The sequence below is a fragment of the Limulus polyphemus genome, unplaced genomic scaffold (genome assembly GCF_000517525.1).
Source record: "Limulus polyphemus unplaced genomic scaffold, Limulus_polyphemus-2.1.2 Scaffold242, whole genome shotgun sequence".
NCBI lineage: Eukaryota > Metazoa > Arthropoda > Merostomata > Xiphosura > Limulidae > Limulus > Limulus polyphemus.
In genome coordinates, this window is record NW_013665852.1 from 65,024 (window position 1) to 78,512 (window position 13,489).

The window sequence follows — 13,489 nt, forward strand, 5'->3', positions numbered from 1 at the left end:
TTTTTCATACGAAAGACTAGGACAACGCCACTTCATCCACAGTCTGCTGGGATGGTAGAAAAGTACACTTGGATAGGAATTGGCAAAGTTTTGTAATAGCTGCCAAGATGACTGGGACGTCTTGCTCCCTCCATCGTTGATGGCCTATAGAACAGTAGAGCATGAAGCCACTGGATGCACTCCAGCAAAGTTGATGTTTGGTCGGGAACTTCGGTTGCCAGTGGATTTGGTAACAGGATGCCCACCTCATGAAGAGTTGCCTGAGAATGTGTCAGAGTTTGTGAAAGTGTTATCGGAAAGGATGGATGATATTCACCATCAAGTGCGTTCAAACTTCAAAACGTCTGCTGATTCGATAAAGCTATCTTATGATAAGAGAGCTACTGAAGTCAGCTTTGAACCAGGAGACAAGGTGTGGTTGTATAATCCCAGGAAGACCAAAGGGAAGTTTCCTAAGTTGTCATCTCCATGGGAAGGCCCATATGACATAGTGGATCGTCTCTTAGACGTGACTTTCCAAATAAAATGTGGTCGGCGAGGTAAGCAACAGATGGTGCATGCCAAGAGGCTTTGGCGTTATCATGGTCCAGGACATTTCAGTTGAGACGAAGTGAACAATGGAACAAAAGACGCCGCTGAAGATGTGTCACCTGGAAAGGCCACTGTCGAAGAAGAAAGTCTACTCAGTGTTGAAACGGGAAACAGTGAAGCTCTTGATGAAGTTACTACCACTGATATCAGTGACTGTTATCGACGATAGGACATTTCCTGATGAAGCAGATGAACCCCATATGAAGCAGAAGCCAACGAGACGGAGACCAGTACGGAAGAAGATACGTCCAGTAAAATTAAGAGACTTTGTTCTATTGTAATTTTGTGTTTGCAGTTCTGTACATCTAATTAAGTTATTGTTAATTGTTATTGGTTTAATAACAATACTAAGGAAGGGGCAGTGTTACGACAACGCAGGTCACGTGACGCTTGTATCACGCCACTTCCTTCTCGAACCTTCATGAAATATCGGGAGTTTACAAGATCTCGGTATTCTTTTATATATAAGACGGTCACAACGTGACGGAGGCAATGTAATGAGTAATTGAATGTATGCGGACAGAATATTGCTGAGCACGTGAGAAGTTCGTTGTGAATTATAGCGTTTGTTATAGCGCGACTGTTGAAAATAAGTGTATCGTAAAGTTGTATTCAGAAAGAATAAACCAGTTTTATTTAAGAAAGGACTTGTATCGGTAAAGTTTCTTCGGAAAGAATTTTTACGGAAAATTAACTGACGACCGGAGGCGTAACAGTATCTTCAACATTCCATGTGAAATGCCATTTCAAAGTAACTCATTTTGCCTAGTATGCAGCATATAGCTATAACTACAGTTACAGCATAAAAGGCTTTTCCTCCTCTGTGTAAAATATGCTCAAGTTATGGTCACCATGCCTTGTCAAGCAAGTGGGATTTTTCCAAACAGTCGCATTGCAAGTAAATCGCCACAGGTCTTTACGCGACGCGATTTTACCTGGAGCAATATTATATTTTCGCAGAAAAATTTCTATTCATACCAGCGGCAGTTCGCATATGATTCCTATTAGTTTGGTGCATTTGTAGTTGCGATGCCTTTTGTTATACCGCTTTGAATATCTTTATTCTTTGTATGATTCTTATTCTATTTTGCATTTATGATATTGCTTCAATAATGTGCACCACGTGCACTAAAGCTGCTTTCTGGTTGTTCAGTCTCAAAGTTGTTACGCGAAGAATATATATAAAAACAACAACAACAGAATTTAATAATAATTTTCACATCGCTCCAGTTTTGTCCTGTCATCGCCAGTCGTTTTGCGTAGGGTATGTAAAGAACTTGTCAAAAGTGTTGGATCTATTATCTTTCGAAATACGTCCAGTATAGAGATTTTAATACGTAGAGCTAATACATACACATTAGGTATATGGATTAGCCAGCTAGTGACTGTGGCGAAAGTCTTTTATAATAACAAAACTACATGTTGCAAACATTATCAGAATAAGAGTATTTATTTGTTTTAGTTAATAACCAGAGGTGTTTTTTGTCCAACTTTTAATACATTTTTTCGGGTAATATAATCATTATTGCCCTCTAGTTATTTAATAGATAAACAAGTAACAACCGGGAAAGTCAAATGTTTATTAAGTTCGAAGTTAGGCTTCAATTTTAAAAACAATTTTGAAGCAAAAATATCTTTTGTTACTAAGGTTGATTTTTTATATGTATTTATTCAGAGGAAATTGAAATAAAACGTTAAATTTAAATTCATTTCGGTACAGTAAATTTTGTTGTTTCTATGGATCATTTGGCAAAAAGCGTGGCTGATGAGCTTTTTCAAGAAGTTAGACGCGTTTACCACGAACGAGGAAAACGTAAGAAAAAATTCATAGAGCTATACCTATTTTAGTTTAAGTTAACTGAAGTTAATCAAGACATTTGCAACTTGTTTTTGTCTTTTTTAGGTCATATGCACTGAGTTGGAGACGTGTGTGACTGATAGTAATACTAATAGTGATACTAAATTACTATGATAGTTGATATTGAGTTATTTTAATTGATTTCACAAGATCATGATTCAGTGCATGGTCAAATAACCCAAAACAAATTAAATTTTAATGAAAATACAGATAGAATATAAATATGTTACACAATTTTTTGTAATACTAATACTCTTGTTTTTTAAACTAGTTTTTTTTCAATTTGATTTTTCAGTGACAGATGAAGTTTTATCTGCGTAAGTATATTTTAATTTGCTAAATCACTGATCAGTTTACTTTGAAATTAGGAAAGTGTTCTTAATGTCTGAATACATAAATGTGAAAGAGTTAAAAGAGCTATGTGTATTAATTTTGGTAAAGGTTTTAGAAGAAAGAAGTGTGCTAGGTATGATTTTGAGGAAAGAGTTTCACATCATATACACTAATTAATATAAAAAAACATGATTGTTTTGAAAGTGTAATAAAATTAATGACAAATGATGAAGTGTTGTTTTAAGCAGTTTATTCGTATGTAATATATTTTCACATTTATTAAACTAGCCTTTAGTTTCAGCTTGGGAAAATATGTTCATATTTCATTTTATGGTAGTATTAAAAAGCAATTTTGTATTGATAATACCTACAGTAAGATGCTACTTTTAATTAAGGAATCAGAACTTCGAAGGAATGTTTCTGTATTTAAAGTATGAACATTTTTGACTTGTGTATTTGTGAGGACATTTTCCTTGTATGAACTCATTTTGAAAATATAGTTATTATGTATAGGGTTGAACTTTTTCTCAATATTTCTATGGTTGTATGTAGTGTGTTCTTACATCTCAATTTCTTCCAAAACTTTTAAAGTTATTGCATTATAAATTATTTCATTTCCAAAGGATAACAAGGGCCATTTAGTCCATCTAGGCTTTCCTATTTTATACTACCACTCTACTCCAAACTACGTATTAAACCTCTTTTTCTACATTCCAACATTGATCTTTTCAATACTCTTCCAATCTTCTGTTAAGCTCTTTCAATGTCACTGCCTGTACCACACCCAAAAATCAAAGTAGGGCAGATGACTCTCGAATAGCTTTTAACAAAATTCAATTAAGAAAGAATAAAAATATGAACACCCTCTTGGAATTTCTGATAAATATTTTTAGTTATACAAGTAGCTTAACATAAATGTACAAAAAACAGTGTAATATTGGATATTTAATTATATAGTATAAAATCTAGATTTATATATATATATATATATATATTTTGAAATTGGATATGCTTATATTTTGCCTTAAAAGGTACTTCCTTCAAGTCATCAGTATGTACATTTTGCATATATAAGCCCAGAGATGATTGGTTAGCTAACTTAAAAGTAGTTCATTATATTTGTTTTCATTATCTTTAAGTAGTTCATTATATTTGTTTTCATGATCTTTAAATGTTTAGAGCAGTGTACATTAGCATCAAAAATATTTGTACTCAAAGCTTAAAGAAAACAGACTCGGAAATTACTCGGATGTAGCTTAGGGTGTCCCTGGTAGCATGTCTTGAGCATTTTATGTTGTACATATTTGTTGTTGTATAGGATTTTTAATTTTGCTGATTGTTGTACACACACCTCCATGCAAACACACATTAAAATAATAACTATCACATCCTTTTTTATTAACAAGACAGGGCTCACACTTAACTTTTCTTAGGGAGCCAGCCAGGCCCCAAAAACATATTTTTAGGGGTCAATCCTATAGCTCACTGTAAAGTGTACTCTATAGTGGAGTTTATCAGAAAAAATCACTGAATTAAATAGCAGATGTTACATAAGTTGAAAGGAAACTAAAGATATTAACATATCTCAATTTATTTTGTTGTGAACTCGTATTTCATGAAAGAAAAAAAAGGTCAAACCATTTCTTTCAGGCTACTTAAATGATTTTTAATCTGTATATCATATTTAATTTCTCTCTAAAGCATGATATAACAGAAACTTTTTTGTTCCCCTTTAATGTAGTGTCCTTTCCTGGTCAAAATATATAATGAAAGAAAATCTTTGCATCACTATCAGTGGAATCTATTCTTGTTAGTATATAACCCATTACCATCAACCTGACACATATTTGGCAATAAAATTTAAAACAATTTTGATGGAGAGGTAGAAAACTCATACAATTTATATTGCCATTAACTTTATAGCTATCGGTTCTTTCATATCCTGAAACAACTGTTATTTATTCATTCATGAATTTGAATTTGTAATAACCAAATTCCTCAAATTAACAACATAAGGAAAATGTGCAAATAGCTCTAAAATGTCTTAATTAAACTTAGTGTCCTTTCCTAATCAAAATAAATAATGAAAGTAAATCCAGTATGCATCAATGTCAGTAGCCGATGATGTCCCAACATCCATTTTTTGGATTTTTTCTTCATCCTCTTCTTCATCGCTCTCATGCACTTGCTTCTCAATCTGGTCCTTGCCAGCCTTTGGTCTCCTTGTGTGAAGTGATCCTGAGTTCCAAAGATGGATAGCTGTTATGGGATGAAAGTCACTTATTGAAGGTAAGTGGAGCATGACCAGAAGGTGATCAGTGATCCTGTCAGTTGCCAGACAAGATCTCAAATTGGTCTTGATCATCTTCATCTTGTTGAATCATCTCTCTGCTTCAGCAGAACTAGCTGGTACAGACAACAGTGGGTCAAAGAGGCCACAGATGTTAGGTAGCTGCTCCTTAACCCCAGGGATGATAGCAGCCCAAGGCCAGCTTTTCTTCCTATGCCTGGTGAAATTAAGTAATGAAATTGAAGTGGAGAATGCATCAGAGAGACCATCATGAGAATTGCATCATTATTCCTGTTTTTAAATCATTATTTTTTCTTCATTTAAAGTTATTATTTTATATTATGCAGTGTTTCACCGATAATCAGTTGGCAATCAGAATCGGCCAGTTATTGCATAATTGGATGAAAATCAGAATCAATAGAATTTCTCAATCATGGAAAACCAATCGCCAAGAAATAAAATTTCACCATCGAGACCACTTTAATTATAACAACAATCTTCTGATTTGTAAATATGCTTACAGTCACGACCCTGTACTTTTCCTTTCGACAGGAAACATTATTCACCATAAAATGAAATATCATCAGTTAAACATTCTTTGTCTGTTTTCCATTTATTTACATAAGTTGATACACTGAACAAAAGAAAGGTTAAAAAAACAATGCTCCACACATTGCAAAGCACACCCGTTTCTTTATGAACCATACATTAGCAAACATTCAATAACAGCACCCTATGCACAGAGCTAATACACACTGTCTACTTGCCGGAGATCTACGTGGACTTTTCTTGCAAAGTTCTCGGGTGATACACCATGTGGCTTCCCATTAGTACTGCACTGTGTATTAGTTCATTGTTTGGAGAGGTCACCGAAAAGCACATGACAACAGAGCAAATGAAAATGTGGAATGTCCCATTACTTTGCAATAGGGGGAATTGTTTGAATTGAGCATGTCACGTTTGATTGAAAGTGGTAAACAGGTATATACAAATATTTACAAAATAACTAACGTATTGGATGGCTATGGAACATTTCATTTCATCATTTGACAGACCTGTTACTTATAAATATGCACAGTTCCAATAAATTACCATAAAGTTAGTTGTGGCTCAACAATCATAATTTTTAATTGGTTGGATTGCTTCTGAATGAGAAGAACTAGATATTTTGATTTTTTTCGAGAAGGAAACAAATGGTTGAAAAACAAGAATCACGAAAGTGGGCATTTGTCGTAACTGACTGCCCATTGCACCTGTAACTGACGGGGGAGTGTATACATTTTTCTTGACAGTAAAAGCTAATATTTTGTGATTTCAGACAAATGTCAAAATTGACAGTTTAAATGCTGAGATTTGAAACACGTTTGATGAAAGCATGTGTGTCGAGCCAGGAGGTGATAACTTTTAAATAATTACACCAGCATGATGTAGGACTTCTTTATCATAATAGATTTAAAGTTGTCATTTTTTTTTAAGGCTGAAATTTGATCACTACATATGCAATAAAGATACAGTTAGGAGCATTTTTTTGATAAGGCCAATTAAAAAAAAATATTTCAGCAACTGAATTGAAGATTCCTCTCTTTACGAAAAAACTCTCAAACACTGTCATTTTTTTTTACCTTTGGTTGGAATACTTTCTTCGGTTTAGAAAGTGGTTGAGTTTAAAATGTGTAGAGTGATAAAAAAAGTCTTCAAACTCATGGCTGAAGTGAATGATGAATTTTGGCAATAAACCTCTACAATTTGTTTGTCTCTCACAATGGTCGCATAAACATTATGTATCAATCATGTACTAGCCACAAGGTCAGTTCCCATTTTTCATTTTACATTCATCCAAATAAATAATGGAAAGGAGATTGTGATTTTTTTCCCTTGCACATTTATTGATAATTTCAACCATTTCGAATTTAGTGAAGCTTCAAAATACATTCTCTGTAGTCATTACAATACTACACAATGAAATAATCAATTTTACTGTACATAATTAGAATCGGTTGATTGTGTGGTATAATAATTGACAATTGGTGATTTCCGATTGTGACAAGATTAGTAAAACAGTAATATTATGTATAAGCAGTATAGTCAGTTTTCCAAACAACTTACAAGTTTTCAATTTTTACTTGCCTGTTTTTGGAAAGTGTTGACAAAGAAGAACTTGTATGTACATCTTTCAAAGGTGTGTGCCTTGATGCAGTCTTGGTGTCATATATTAAAGTTAAAAATTAGCATTCTTATTGAAAACAGTAGTCATCTTTATAAAAGTTCAAATAATCATTCTATATTTCAAATTTTATTAATGAAATTTTATATATCAATTCCATTTCACTGATATAAAAAGTTTGCATATTGGACAAAATGATGGCATTCTTATTAATGAAATTGCATTTACTTTGAATACATAGTAGTTAATAGTGATGACTTTTATGAACTGTACATGACTGACAAGCATTCATAAATTTGGGATGGTCCATTCATGGTTTGTAATAAGTTCTGCTTGGATAAGAAACATTTAGATCAATTTAGGTGGAGTCAAACTTTTAATGGCTCTTTTGATTTTAAAGGGCCAAGCAAGCTACCTAGTAGACACTATTTACAGGCATGCTGGCATTTTTTGGGGCCACTCGGTAATTTTGAACTCTGCAAGACATGAACAACTTGTAGTCTTTCATGGTGGGATAATGTAGCTTTAGGGCTAGTAAAGATACGCACAAGTGATTTGAAATATCATCTATTTACCATTTCTCCTGGCAGTAAGTCTTTTTAAACAGCTTTCATCTGTATACTTTAAGGAAGTACTGATATTAACTTTTGGTTGATAACAGATACCTTCCTGGCATTTGAAAAAAAATGTTTTTTTTTACGTTTGTTTCTGATTTATAAGTATTTTTAGTATGAATTCAAGGTTCAATGTATTGAATATGGAAGTTTCCGTTACAGTCGACAATGTTACTGGTATGTCTTCCCAGAGCTCAGGTTCAACTTTATCTGCAGAGGAGGTACAGGCCTCAATTTGCAGGGAGCTATATTCATATGTTTTCTTTTCCTTTTCAAACTGACAATGTTTCTCAGGAAGAATACAGTCAAGGAGAAGACAACTTGGACTCTCTTTTTCCAGCACCTTCTTATTTTGTTCAATCACAATCTACACCTCTTCAGGAGATTTTACCTTCCACTCCTTTTATACAGCTTATTAATCAGGTATGTGATATTTTACATGTTTCTCCTATCGCTTGTAATGCCTCCCCTTTTTTACTTGTTGAAATTCCTTCTTCTGAATTTTATGTTTTTTCCCCTTCACCCAACATTAGGGTTCATGCTCAAAGATTTTCAGACCAACTTCATTCGAGTGTTGGTATGCCCCGTCCCCCCTCACGTGTTGGACCAACTTGCTTTGGCATATCATTGCTCTTAAGATCCATATTTAGATTCTTAACAATTGGATCCTCTACTTCTCCTTTGGAGTTCAAATCTGGGAGCAACTGTTCATTTTAATCAGACTCAATTCTCAAGGATTCACCTTTCTCTCTCCTGCCTTTTACGTTTCCTTTTTTTGTCAGTTATTGTTGGAGGCCTTCTGTTGCTCCTCTGAATTTTTCCAGATGAGCTCAGGTCCCTCCTTTGGTTCACTATGGCTCATTTATTGGCCTTTGCCCTTTCCCTTAATATCTGGCTCATGTGCTGTTTGGACTTATTGGGGAGTGATGCATTGCTTGTGGGGGTACATCTCCCCCATTCATTCTTGTAGGATCTGCATCAGGCCTCTTTCCTATGTAATACCATATTTGGGGGTCATCCTGATCCCTTGGAATCCAAGATTGATATGAGTAGATTGCATTCTTCCTTGTCTTCTATGGCCACGTGTTTATCTCACCCTCCATCTTCCTCCCATGAGTCTCCCATCCTTGTTTCCTGTTCTCTTTCTTCTTTTCCCAGGCCCTTGCCTTCCTTTGCTCTCGACCCCATCCTTATTATTCCCACACCTGAGCTGACTGATGTCAGTGTTTTAGGTGATGCTGTGGAGGTTTAAGGACTGGCATGTACAAGATTGCTCTATTTTTCTGTCAGGTCTTTGTCTTCAGTACTGATCCTCACCTCCCCTTTTCCATTCTCCTATTTCCTTCCCACCCCCATGGGATCCTACATCACTTAGTTGTGTTACAGAAATTGTCCATGACTTTCTTCACAAGGAGGATATCGAATGGATGTGGCCTATATCACCGGAGTTTTATTTCTGTCTTTTCATGCTCCCCAAAAAGATGGTAGATTGGAGACCTATCAATGATCTGTCCCAATTGAATTCCATTTGTGACTCCCCTCGTTTCACTATGGAGTCCTATCTCTCGATTCAGTAAGTGTTTTCCCCGGGACTCTGGATGACCAAATTTGATGTGACAGATGCTTATCTTCATATTCCCATTGCTCCTGAGTCGTGTTATTTTCGTTTCTTCCACAAGGGTTGGGTATTCCAGTCCAGAGACCACACTCGTTTGCTCCTCCAAGAAGTGGCACAAGTGGGATTCCTGATAAAGGTGCAGAAGTCTGGTTTTAACCCCACTCAGTACCCTGTTCACTTGGAGGTTTTCTTCAATTCCCACCTCAGTCAGGCCCAGCCTTCTCCTCTTTGTCCTCAGGATACGGAGCAAGCAGTCTGCAAGGTCCTCACCTCACATATTCTCACAGCTCGTGAGGTTCTATCTCTTTTTGGGGATGTGGGTTTCCTTGGAGGCTCTCATTCCCATGGGTCAAGCACATGTGTTCCCTTCACTGGACACTCCTCAATCAGTGGAACTTTTACTCAGATCTCTTAAAGCACCCTGTTCTCCTTTTTTCCCCAATCATGGCTGACCTGGCTTGGTGGCTAGACAGAAACCAGATCACACTGGGGGTTCCACTTCCTCCACCTTGTCATGGAAACATTTTCAGGGTGATGGGGTGCTTACCTCGACTCTCAGGAGATTTCTGGTATCTGGTTAGTCGAGGAGTCTTCTCTCTATATCAACATTCTTGAACTTATGACAGTTCATTGAGCTTTTCCCCACTTCCTTCCTCTCCTGCAGGGAAGGGTGGTTATGGTACACTCTGACAACTCCACAATGGTCACTTATATCACCAAATCTAGATCTCTGTGCTTTCAGTCACCACATGGTGGTCTTAGCTTGTCATGCCCCTGGCATTCTGAATCTGGTTGCAGATCGTTTATCTTGGTCCAACAAGATTCTCCCCATGAAGTGGTCCCTTAATTTACAGATTTTTTAATGGGTATGCTCTCAGCTGGGTACTCCTCATATCAATGCTTTTGCCACACACTGGAACAACAAACTTCCTTTTGATCTCCCATTCCACACCCACTAGCTTTGGGAGTAGATGCATTCAGTTAAAATTGGAGGGGTCATTATATCTATGCTTATCCTCCTATGTTTCCTGCTGCTTTGACCTTTACTTGAACAACCTCGCCTCCCCTTACCTCTGTTTTGGTCTCTGCTTCGTCAACCTCGGTCGTACATCATTCATTCAGATGTCACCACCCTCTGTCTTCACACGGCTTTTGTCTGGTCCATTCCCTCAGCTGAAGAGCTGACTCCACGTGCTGTGTCTTTCCTTTCCAGATCAATACAACATTCTTCCATTTTCTACCTTCTGCCTTTGGTCTCTTTGATGTGGTTTCTGTCCTTCCCACCTTCCATTCCTCATATTTCCCAATTCTTCACTTGGTTGTTTGACAAAGACTTGTCCACTTCAACTGAATTTAGCCATCAGGTGTCATTGTTGAATACCTTCCGTTTCTCTAAGTTTTGTCTTCCCCTGTCATTTTCTTCTTTTTCAATTCCTTTTGGGTTATGTTTCCTTCACGTTCCTTTTAATTGCCTCATTGTAATCTCAGTGTGGTTCTTTATGCCCTTTTCCATTCTCCCTTTGAACGTTTGTTTATGTGTTCCATATACTATCTCTCCCTCAAGGCCAGTTTCCTTCTCCTCCTCGCTTGCAGATGTCATCGGTCAGTTATTTTTGCCATTAATATCACCCTTATCCTCTATCTTTCCACTATGTCATCCTATATCCAGACTAGTCCTTTCTTCCTGAGATCTATGCTACTCGTAAAGGCTGTGTGGCTTTCACACCCATTTCCGTACCTTCAATCTCCCACCTGTACTCCCATTCTGATCCATATTGACTTCTTTGAGTAGTTTGCTCCTTAAAGTGTTATGTGGCATGTACTGCCTCCTTTCATGGTTCACATTCCCAACTATTTCTTTCCTGGAATCCATCTGTTTCCCATGATTTATCCCCTGTCACACTAACTGGTTGGGTTTGTCAAATCATTAGGCTGTCATGTTGTTACTTACCCATGGAACATGGCCATCTCCACAACATTTCTTCTCATCAAATTCATCATATCATCGTGCCTTTGGCTTTTCGTCTTCACCATCATTTGGAGGAAATAATTCAAGACAGAATGTGGACTACTTCCAATACTGTGATCACTCATTATCTGCATGATCTGGTCGTATCTTCCTCAGGTGAATATTGTTTCCCTCCCATAGTGATTTTACACATGTCTGTTCACCTCTGACTGTGGTAAGTATTATCACATAATGTTATCTATGTTTTATTTTTAGAGACCCTCTTTTTTTGCCACTTCTAATGGGATTCCATTCTGTGGTAGGTGTTGCTTGGACAGGTATGCTTTGCTTTAAACACACACAATTTACTGATGGTGCTATAATGCTCACTGTAGACTACTGCATGACTACTGGTGGCTTGCCTGCTGTTATATACATATGTTTCTCAATATTCATCAATTGTGGATACTCACTCATTGACTTTCATGAGTAAAGCAGAATGGGATTTCTGCCCATCCCTGCTAACCCAGTGATTGAATAAATTGGGGACGGTCTGCTTTTCAAAATAGGGAATCATGAACTCCCATTGTACTTTCTCCAGTGTGACTTTCCACTGCCCCCTTTTTTATATGAGTGGATGAAGGGAGTCTTTATCACTTCCAAGTTGCTGGAGTAGTGAACCATGGAGACTTCCTCCTGAGTGCATTGTAGACTTTTAACTTTCCATATATCCACTCAGTGAGATGAGGGCAAAGCTGGTTTCCCTCCTTCCATTTCCCCTGGATGCTTATTCCAAGGTGGACAGTTCTCGGATGGAGCAGGACCAGCCTATGTGGGAACCTCCTTGTAATGACATCACTCCGTTCCCACGGTTGAGTGAATGTTCCATATCCTCCTCGTAATTCATTTATGTTACTCTGTAGTTTTATAAATACATAAATAAATACATTTTTATAAATGTATAAATCATTTTTATCTGATTGATCCTCAACCTCTTAATGCTGAGGATGAGTTTTTTTACAATAGATTGCACCTGTCAGAACGAATTACATTTGTGCACATCCCTTTTTTATGCCCATTTCAGGTTCATTTTCTTCCTCGAGGGTGAAGGGCATACCTGTTTCAAAAGTAATGCAGTACCCTACATGTGTGATTCAGTTCATCTTAGAGCACACCCATTCATTCTGGGTGGTCACTTTCTGCTTGGTTTCAATGTTGTGTGCTTACACCAGCCCCTCCACCTTTGCAGTGTAAGATTCTAGCTTTGTGTGAGAAAAGGTAAGACTGTATCGGAGGTTAAAATTTTCTTACACTGAAAATGTATGTCCGATAGGTACTTACCTATCTCACACACTTCCCACCCACTGCCATTATTATTCTTTTAGATCCTGTCGATTTCTGAAAGTGAGGATTGAGCAGGAATTGGAGAGGAAGCTAGCTGCACCAATATAGGTGGGGCAATACTATTGGTGGAGAGTAATCATATGTACATGTTCAGTTGGTGGGGTATATAGACTGGTGGGCTGAACATGAACATTTTTCTCAGCAATGCTTGGAGGACAAAAAGAAGATCGATATAGCTTTGTGTGAGCATAAGTAAGTACCTATCAGAAATATATTTTTAGCATAGGAAAATGTTAACTGATAATTGTAAAAATGCTCTAATTTTGATACTGAAATAAAATCTTTTCTGCATGAAAATTGTCTTTATATTTTATAAAAGTTTTAAATAATTTACCTTGATGTAATATGTGAAAAATAAATTAATAAATCTATGATTAATTGATGCCTTTGATATAAAATAGAAAAAACAATAAAAATCTCCATCTCTGGTTAATAGTTATGAAGAAAAAATAAAAGACAAAGATTTCTTGGCATGGTGGAATGTCAACAAAAACATTCTTCCATCAGTGGTGAAACTTACCTGTAAATACCTGTATCACACCATAAAGCTCATTACAAAGTGAGCATCTCTTTATCTGTGGGGTGTAACGAATTTATCATTATGTATTTATTTTTAATATGAATGTTGTTTGGATTGAATTTGTATTTAGAAATATGCGTGACTTGTAG

At 36.5% G+C, this 13,489-nt stretch overlaps 1 protein-coding gene across 3 annotated transcripts in view; it reads left to right on the forward strand.

The window, feature by feature from the left end:
• Positions 1–2,152: 2,152 nt before the first annotated feature.
• LOC106478699 (zinc finger SWIM domain-containing protein 7-like) overlaps positions 2,153–13,489 on the forward strand; it is a 72,659-nt gene continuing 61,322 nt past the window's right edge. For all 3 annotated transcript variants that reach the window (XM_022382349.1, XM_022382348.1, XM_013939262.2), the window contains exons 1-2: positions 2,153–2,404; positions 2,745–2,766. In XM_022382349.1, coding sequence (XP_022238057.1) covers positions 2,329–2,404; positions 2,745–2,766 — 98 coding nt within the window. In that variant the 5' untranslated portion in view covers positions 2,153–2,328. The remainder of the gene's footprint in view (positions 2,405–2,744; positions 2,767–13,489) is intronic.